The sequence below is a fragment of the Zalophus californianus genome, chromosome 4, assembly GCF_009762305.2.
Source record: "Zalophus californianus isolate mZalCal1 chromosome 4, mZalCal1.pri.v2, whole genome shotgun sequence".
In the NCBI taxonomy this organism is placed as follows: Eukaryota; Metazoa; Chordata; class Mammalia; order Carnivora; family Otariidae; genus Zalophus; species Zalophus californianus.
The window spans coordinates 11,452,243-11,461,612 of record NC_045598.1 but is presented as its reverse complement, the minus strand read 5'-3'; the positions used below and the strand labels follow the sequence as shown (position 1 = coordinate 11,461,612).

At 57.9% G+C, this 9,370-nt stretch overlaps 1 protein-coding gene across 1 annotated transcript; it reads right to left on the bottom strand.

Annotated features, from left to right (window-relative positions):
• Positions 1-6,077: 6,077 nt before the first annotated feature.
• On the bottom strand, positions 6,078-9,306 carry TMEM82 (transmembrane protein 82). Its single transcript, XM_027580894.2, has 6 exons — positions 9,171-9,306; positions 8,979-9,051; positions 8,611-8,785; positions 7,504-7,921; positions 6,808-6,995; positions 6,078-6,528 (listed from the first exon to the last, which is right to left on the bottom strand). The coding sequence occupies exons 1-6, from the start codon at positions 9,256-9,258 to the stop codon at positions 6,433-6,435; spliced, it is 1,038 nt and encodes a 345-aa protein (XP_027436695.2). The 5' UTR covers positions 9,259-9,306; the 3' UTR covers positions 6,078-6,432.
• Positions 9,307-9,370: the final 64 nt, after the last annotated feature.

The following is a 9,370-nucleotide window of genomic DNA, read 5'->3' as shown; positions in this document are numbered from 1 at the left end:
CTGGCAGGGAGAGGACAGAGGTCTTGGGGAGATCACCGCGAGATGAACGAAGTGCTGGAGATAAGGCAGAGACTTGGTTCCACTGGAGAATCCGAGGGACGTCGTGGCTCCTGTCAGCCGGCATCACTTCCCTGGATTCTAGTCACAGCCTCCAATTTCTGTTTGAGGAACCCCACCCCCACTGTCAGTGCCTGGCTGGAACTATTTAAAAAGAGGCAGCATTTTTCCAGTCTTAACAAAATGCAAGCTTGGCACCATTTTTTTTATGAGCACTTAGACCAACACAGAGGGCAGGGGAACAAAGATGATAAAGAAGGAGAGAGAGCTGATCTCATCACTTAGGCTGCTGGATTCAGCCATGCCTGAAGTCTCCCCTCTGGACCTCTGGAGCCAATGCATTCTCTTTTTTCTTGCCCTGTCTTCAACAGGTTAAAATCATGTTTCCGTTGCTGAAAGCAGAGTCATGGTAAAGACTGGTGAGACCCCAATGGGTCTGGATCACCTCCTCCTCCTGGCAAATTCCGCATCCCTGCCACCACTTTTGAGAAGCATGTCCTGATTCCTCCAGGCAGGCTTAGGAGTCATGTCCATCCCCTGGATACATCCCAAGGCTGCTGGGTTGCACCACCATGCTTTCCCCATGAGACTGGGAGCAGGGCTCTGTCTCATTACTTTCTGGGTCTCCAGCACCCAGCATGATGCTTGGTGCATAGTAGGGACTCAGTAATTCCTACAAAATGCGCAAGTTGGAGATGGAGGTCTTAAGTAGTTGCGTAGGCAAATCACGTAGAAGTAGTGATGGGTAGTGAGCTGTAAAGGGATTGGGCTTTGGAGTCAGACCTCCTTGAATTTGGATCTTGGCTCTCCCACTAATTAGCTCTGTGAGCTTGAGCAAGTCATGGGATCTCTCTGTACCTTGGGTTTTCTCCTGAGGAGACAAAGAAACAGTCAACTCCTCCCAGGTTGCTCTGAAGGCTGCGGGCAGGTAATGCAAATTATGGTCCCTTGGCGGGCTGGTGGGGACTGGAGCCCACAGTCAGCCGCTGGGCTACGTGCCCTACCATCTGTTCAGTGCACTCAACAAGTGGGGAAACTGAGCACAGACAATAACTTGCTCAAGGTCACAATGTTAGTAAATGAGCTTCATTCAAACAGGTGGCCTGGCTCCAGGCAACTCTACTGAACGGGCCAAGTGTGTAGGGAAATGTTTAAAAACCCAGGGGGAGCAGACTGGGCCACATTATAGCCACATAAATTCCCCTCCTCTCAGGCCCCAAGCCTGTGTCCACTTGGGCCACACAGGGCCCAGCCTCCCAGACCTGGCTATGACAACATCGTCTGGGTCTTAATCCCCTCCTGCTCCGGGGGCCTGAACTGACACTGTCTAAGCTGGTTGGTTCCCATGGTTTGCCAAATCAGCAAGGGCTCCAGAGTGAGGGGTGGGCCATGGAGGGGGCTCGAGGCTCCTTGAACCCAGCCTTGGAGGTCAGAGCTCCTTCTCGGACAGAGAGGGGGAAATCCTGGCGTCAGTCAGGTCCCTGAGGGCCCTGAGACTTCCCCAAGCCCTCGGCTGCTGGCCCAGGCTGAGCCCCTGTTCAAACACCTCACTGATCCCGTCCCCCAGCTTGAGCCCCCATCCCCACCAGGAGCCCCCACCCTTGGCTTCATCTACTCAGCAACCCCAGTCCCTGAGACCCCTCCTTTACCCCCAGCTGGCCTCGCTACTTCTCTCTTAGCCAAGGTGGGTTTACGGTGACTGTGTAGGCCTCTTACTTGTAGGGGCCCTTGTGAGGGTTGCTGGGAGTTACAGAGTGTTCTGGGAGGGGAGGCAGCCAGATTGCACTCAGGAAGCATTTTCCATTAAGTGCTCCTGGCATGCTGCCCAGGGAGATGTCAGAAGAAGGAACCCAAGTCTCTAGGCCTCCAGCAATTTGTTATGCTTTTCTTTATCGTTCTATCACTATTCATTTAATACAGATTTTGTATTCTTTTTCCTAAGGGGGGCCCTTAAAATTGGACTGGCCCTGCTCTTACTCCTTCACAACACATCTCCACTGATGGCCGGACCATCTTGCTAGAGCTGCGTGTGATGTTCAAGGGCTCCTACACAGCCCCTCAGGGGCTCCTGTTGCTTTCCGCGGCGGGGGGGAAGAATGCCAAGCCCTCCTGTGACCCTGGGTGATCTGGCCACAGCCAGCCTCCGTGACAATGTCTCCCACTGCTGGGACTCTCACCCCCTCTGCTCAGCCACGCAGACCTTTCTTTAGCCCCTCGGGCGGCGCAGCGCCTGGGCTTCCCCACCACTCCCTTGGTCTGGGAACTCCCCCCGAATGTTCAGGATTCCAGGTCAACAGCTCTTTGTCAGTGAGGCCTCCCTGAGCCCCACACCTCATCAAACCTCATAACACCTGGCCTTCCCGCCAATGCTGACCGCACCTGCGAGGCGGTCCTGCTCTGCCCCAGATGCCTCCCACCTCATTCACCAGGTTTTCAGGCCAAAAAGCTAAGAGCCCTGGGTTCTTCTCATTCTCTCATACCCACATCTAATTGATCAGGAAGCCCTATGAACTCATCACAATACATCCATGTCCATCCAGCCATGTCCACCCATCCAATCCAATCCATCCACTTCTGGCTACCTCCATGGCTACCATCTTGGTCCAAGCCCTGGGTTATTCTGGCTACCTCCATGGCTACCATCTTGGTCCAAGCCCTGGGTTATTCTGGCTACCTCCATGGCTACCATCTTGGCCCAAGCCCTGGGTTATTCCCAGGGTTATTATCATCTCATGTGAGTAATTCCAAATGCTCCTAAACTGGTTTTCTGTCTCTGCACTATTCTATAAACAGCAAGGAGAGGAATCCTTTAAAAATGTAAGTCACATTATGTCACTCCCTTGTACAAACTCTCTGCTACCCGTCACGACCCTCACTGTGGCCCTGAGTGAGCTGGTCCCTGCCCACCTCTGCGACCTCATTCCTGCCACTCCATCCTCTCTGATACTCCAGCCACACTAAATTTCTGGCTGTTTCTACAATACTCTCAGCTTGTTGCCACCTCAGGGCCTTGGCCCGGGCTCTTCTCTCAGCCAGGGATGTTCTTCCCTCAGAATCTGCTTGGCTTGCTCCCTCAGTCCATTCAAAGAAGCCCTCGGTGGAAGGCAGCTTCAAAGATGGCCCCCAAGGTTCCACACCTTCTGCCCTGCCCTTGTGTAATCCCTCCTCTCAAGGGTGGGCAAGACTCAGGGATTTGCTTCTAATCCATGGAATACAGCAAAAACAATGGGTGTTGCTTTTTCACATCGGGCTACAAAAGGATTGTGACCTCTGTCCTGCTGTCTTCTTTCTCTGTCCCTCCCTGGCTTGCTCTAAGGGAAGCCAGCTTCCATGTTGTGAGCTGTCTATGGAGAGGCCTATGTGTCAGGGAACTAAGGACACCCCCAGCCAACAGCCAGAGAGGAACCGAGACTCTCGGTCCAGTAGCCCACAAGAAACTGAACCCTGCCAACAACCATGTGAGTGAGCTTGGAAGTGGATCCTACCCCAGTCAAGCCTTAAGATGACACCAGAGCCTTGGCCAACAACTTGACTTGGTCTGTGAGGAGAACCTGAGCCAGAGGACCCTTCCAGGCTGGGGGACCCAAAGCACAGAAAGACAGTAGGGGCGCCTGGGTGGCTCTGTCGGTTAAGCGTCTGACTCTTGATTTCAGCTCAGGTCATGATCTCAGGGTCGTGAGATGGAGCACCATGTTGGGCTGGGTATGGAGCCTGCTTGAGATTCTCTCTCTCCCTCTCCACACTCCCCCCCCACCCCCCCCACCCCCGCTCAAGCACATGCACTCTCTCTCAAAAAAAAAAAAAAAAAAAAAAGAGGGAGACAATAAGTATCTGTTGTTTAAAGCTGCTAAGTTTTGGGGCCACTTGTTACGTGGCTGTGACTAACAAATACCCTCTCCTTAGCCTGCTGGACCCAACCTCCTGCCACTCTATCCCCTTACCCAGCTTTATGTTTCTTTATAGCACAGTTGTTACTTCTGCATCTTTTCTGGCCCAGAGCCTGCTGGCCCCTGCGGATGTTCAGTAATTACTTGTGAATGAGCAAACAGGGGAAGGCATGCAAGATGCCCAAAGGGACAATGCCAAAGCTCAGAAGAGCCAGAAGTAGGGGGCTCAGGAGGGAGGAGGCTGGCTCACCGCAATCCCAGCTGCCCTGGAGGTTAGTTACCATCCTCTCTTAGCAGAGACTGGGAGTCCTGGTCTCCCACCTCTTCAGAAGGATGCTGGTCCAGGCCCAGGATTCGGGCCTCTTATAGTCTCTGTAGGAGAATGAGTCCCAGCTGCATACCCCATTCCAGACTGTACCTTCTGGATTTCCTCTGCTCTCTGGACTTCAGGCCTGTTTTTCTTTGTTTGGTATGGAGATTTGCTAAATGCCTCACTTAGAGTGATCTAATTTTTATACCCTTGTCAGACTTTTCACAAAAATAATTTAATAGATAAGAAAAGAATTCTATTCCAACCCATGCGGCCCAATTTTTGTTTGGAAATGGTCCCCACGTCCATAAAAAGGAAAGGACCGCCAAATCCAATCCCCTCCCAGCCCTATCCCCACTGGATCCCAGGCTGTTGGGGGCCAGGAGGCCAGGGAACCTTCCAGCAAAAACATCGGGCCCGAGTCGGACCCTGGTGCCTGGGTCTGGCAAGGGCTGGCCGTGTGCCCAGCTAACTGAGCCATTTCCTCCCAGACTGGGGCAAGTTTCCTGCCCAGAGGGAACTGAACACACTCCCAGGCGGAGCAGGGGCTGGGTCCTGGATTGGGAGAAGGGGCAACCACAGGCATTTCCCCCACCTCAGCTACTTTGGAGCTGAGAGGCCCTCCTGGGGGTAGAGCGTGGAGAACAAGGGATCAGAGATTGGGCTTGAGCTGTCACTGGGCGGCCATTTCTGAAGGAGCTGAAACCACCCTGTCCAGCCTTGGGGCCAGCCTGCCGCCGTGTCCCAGGTGTGCCCTGGGGTGGGGAACAGAGAATCCTACACCAGACTCTGTCTGCTTCCAGAAGAAGTAGCCTCCGGGTGAGCACGGTGGCCTTTGCTGAGAAGCAGGGCTTGCCAGAGCCTGGAATCCTCCAAGAAACTTCTCGCCTCACCTCCTTCCTGGTGTGTCCTCGGTCACTCCCAGACAACCTGACCCTCGTAGCCCCCTGGACACCCCCTAGCTAGCAGTCTTCTTTGCCCTGTGGGGCCCCTCCTCGGAAAGGGCCCTCATTCCCTGTGGGCCCGGTGCCCAGGCCAGGAAAACATGGCTGTGATGGAACCTCAGGCTACTCTGCTCGCAAGGTGGCTGGAACCACATTCCAGAAACTTCCAGGAATGGACCTGCCGTATTTTTTTATATGCACCTCTGTTGGTTTCCGTGGCCCCAGCTCTTCAACAAGAAGAAGGTAGCAGGAAGCATGCAAAGCACTTGAGCTTTGGGGGTCAGGCCACCCGGGCTCCAATCTTGGCTTTGCCCCTAACTAGCTCCGTGACCTTGAGCAAATTACATAACCTCTCTGGGCTTGTTTCTGAATCTGTTAAAAAGGGATAACAGTACCTGTCTCTGGGGCTGATGTCAGAACAAAAAGAGATCATAAAAGTGTTTGGCAGGTGGTAAGCATCCTATACATGGCCATTTTTCTTCTGACTGGCTCAGAGAGTGGCAGCGACTCACCCAATGGCACACAGCAAAGTAAGGAGAGGAGCTGGTACCCAACCTTTTCCCAGAAACTCAGTGGCCTCCCTGGGCTGGGCCCTGCAGGGGAGACAGGGCTGAACGAGGCTGAGCTAGCAAGGACCCTCATGGTCTTAGACAGCCTAGGATGGGGTGGAGCACGGACACCGTCCACCCACAACTGCAAGTGGGTGCTAGACCACGAGTCCATGCCACTGAATCCTCAGCCACCTCAATATTGAACTCCTAAACCCCAGGGGACCCAGCCCGCATGTATCCCCGGAACCTGCCCCAGCCAGAAGGGCTGTGTGGCCCCAGGAAAGCCTCTTTCCCTCTCTGTGTGTTCATGATTCTAAGCACAGGTTGAGAAAAATCATCTTTATTGTTGTTCATGGAGGAGGAGAGGGAGGCCAGTAAAGGGGGGCCATTCTGAGGATGCAATTCTCCCCTATTCCCCAACTCCCCTGGGAAAGGGGGGTCTGAGGGGGCTGTATCCATTGTCCATCCTGAGAAAAACAGGGCTTCACCCACTGGCCTCCAGGTGCCCCCCTTCTGAGGTCCCTAGCCCCAAGCCTTCGCCTCCCTGCAGGAGCCCCCAGCGCCCACCTTTCACTCCAGGTGGGGCTGGCCCCTCTGCTGCGGGGCAGTGTCCTGGCAGTGTCAAGGCCTCCAGATGAGCCTGGGTGGGCCTAAGACGGACTTCAAGTCCTTGCTCAGGCAGGTCAGGAGGGGGCTGTGTCCTGGGGCTGGGCAGCTGCTGAGGGCTGGGGCTGGGTCTGCCTTGGGGCTGACCCCGAAGGCCTCCGGGATGGAAAATCCTGAGGGAAGGTGGGGAGGCAAAGACGGAGGACACCACTCAGTTCCCCCATCCTCTGGTGGGGGACTTCAGGCCTCCGATTACCCAGGCCTTTCCTCCCACTCGGGACCTCTGAGGGGTCAAAGGTTAACACTAGGAGGAAGAGGGGATTTCAGCTCCTTCTGCCCCCACCCCAAGAGAGGTCACCCCAGCTCTTTGTAAACTTGGGGCGTGCTGAGGCTCCTCGCGCTGTCTGGGGCAGGGCTCAGTGTCCGGGGGACGCTCGGGGTGGAGTGCCCACCTGTATCCGGCACAGGTCCAGCAGAGTGCGGCTGCCTGCCAGGCACCAGAGCTCGCCCAGCAGGGACAGGAGGACCCCCAGGAGGTCCAGCCAGCAGCCCACGGTCAGCAGCAGCACGAAGAGGCCACCCATGCGCACCAGCAACGTCTGGACCTGGCTCTGCAGGCCGGGGTGTTGCCGCTGTTCCTCTGGGGGGAGGGGGTGCTTGTCACCGCCTGCCGCCACGCCTGGGGCCCCAGGTCACTCTCCCCTGCTGACAACCTGCAGTGGCTTCTCAGCTGCCGGCCAGCCTGGCTGATGAGGGCTCCCCATCAGGCCCCCATGAAACTGGCCAGCCTCATCCCCTCCCCATTCCCTCCGGGTGACAGCCACACTCAACTTTTTCCAGTTTGACAACGTGGTGCCTTCTCTCACCTCTGGGCTTTGGCATGTGTGGTTTCCCCTGCCGGGACCTCCTTGCCCCCACCCCCCACCTCTCCCAGGGGCTCCTACTTATCCTTCAAAACCCAATTCAAGCTCCATCTCCTCAGGGCTCCCGCCGCACGCCACACCCTTCCCTGAGCTGTTCCCTATGGCTTCTGTCACTAGACTGGGTGCCCTGGGATGGCGGGGAGGGGGGCGGTGTCTAAACAGGGCTGACCTCCCCAGGGCCTAGCGTGATGATGCTGTGCCCAGGTCCCCAGCTGTGGCCCTCACCCTGCATGTAGATGACCAGCAGGGTGTAGCAGATGATGAGCGGCATCCAGAAGCGCACGGCGTCCGAGGTGGTCGGGAAGTCCCGGTTGACGAGGGCCACGGCTGCCAGGTCGCCCACAGCGAAGGCCACGGCCAGGGCGCGGGCCAGCAGCCGGGGGAGGCCGTGAGCGCCAGCCAGCAGGCCCAGGCAGAGCCCGCAGCAGCGCAGGCCGCTGTGCAGCTCGTCGTAGAGCTGGCAGACGTGGCGGCAGAGGCGCCGGGCACCCGCGCTGAGCAGGGTGGCCAGCCAGAGGCCCAGCAGCAGGTTCAGGGTGCGGTGAGGGGCGCCCTCTTGCAGGAAGCTCAGGCCGCAGGTCAGCCCACAGCCCAGTGAGTACTGGCTCAGCAGGTACAGCTGCAGCCTCTCCCTCTCGGAGCCCTGTGCAGGGGGGAGGTGGGGGGAGGGAAGGAAGCGGAAGAGGGGCCCGCGGTGGTGGGGGGGGGGAGGGGGGCTGCCTCTCTCACAGGGGCGGGGGATGGGCCCAGGCGGCTGTGAAGGCACACAGACCACTCTGTAGGAGGCTGGAGCCAGAAGGAACCTTGGGAATCGTCCCCAGAGAAGGAATACTGCCTTCGGGTCAAGCCCTTCCTGGGACCATTTCTTTCTGCCTGATCTCCTCACGATTGTTTCTTTCTGAAGGTTGGTGGTTCGGAGCCTTGAAGACCTGGGTTCAAATCCTCACTCTACTTCTTGCTGGTTGACCTGGGACAAGCCGCTTACCCTCTCTGAGCCTTAGTGCCCCCATCACAGCAGAGCTTTACCCCCTATGATTGTGAGGATGCGCAAGATGACGCCCCCAAAGTATCTGGCACGGTGCCTGGCGCGTGGGGAGCTCCACAGCCCGGAGCTGCCACCGCCGTCTTCTTGGCCTGGGGCTTTGGGCCACTGTGGGCCGGCGGGGACTGGGCTCCCAACCCCCGGAGGCAATCTGCACTCTCCAGTCTCAGCCTTACAGGAAGGGGGTGGTGAGGAGACAGAGTGCTCCAGCTGGGCCCAGGTTCCTGTGTTCTAGGGGGAAAACTAGGGCCCAGGGCTGGGTCGTGACTCACCTCCTCTGGAAGCCTTACCTTACCCAGGGAGAGCAGTGAGGAGACAGCCCGGAGGGAGAACTCAAGCACCACCAGGGCAGCCACCCGGGCCCCCAGGATGGTCAGGATTAGGGCCAGCCCCGCCAGGTGCACCATCTCCAGCAAGGCCCACTGGGCCTGCAGCCGCTGCTTCTCCTGCCGCCGCTCGGAGTTGCTGTCGGGCAGAGCGGGCGTGGGCGGGGTCAGAACCACCAGCCTGGGCCCAGGCAGCGGACCCCGTGCCCCCAGAAACGCACCCTGGGGACGGGGTTCTCTTCCTTCCAGCCCTCCCCCACGGAGGCCGGAGTCAGCTCAGGGCCCAGGGCCCAGGGAGGGGCCGGGAGTGGGCTGGGTTGGCAGTCACTCACTTGGCACAGTTCACAAAGAAGTAGACCTTCAGGAGGCTGTTCAGGACCGAGACTCCACTGGCCCCGATGAGGCCTGAGGGGCAGGAGGGAGGGCAAGCGAGTTTGGCAGGGTGAGAGGTGGTGCGAGACCCACGTGGGGGGTCCACCCTGCGGGGGGCCCAGAGCTGCGCGGGATGAGGAGGCGGCGCTCACCCTGAAGGACAGAGTCGAGGAGGCCGGAGCCCCACCGGAGGGAGGGGAAGCTGGGGAGCCAGGAGGGGAGGGATGGCAGGGAGAACATGGCTGCCGGGATCAGCCCCGGCCTCAGGCCAGGTCTGCACCAGAGAGACCGACGTCATGGGGCAAAGGTGTCAGTGGAGGGAGGGGAGGGGCGGGGAGGGGTCAGAAGTCCG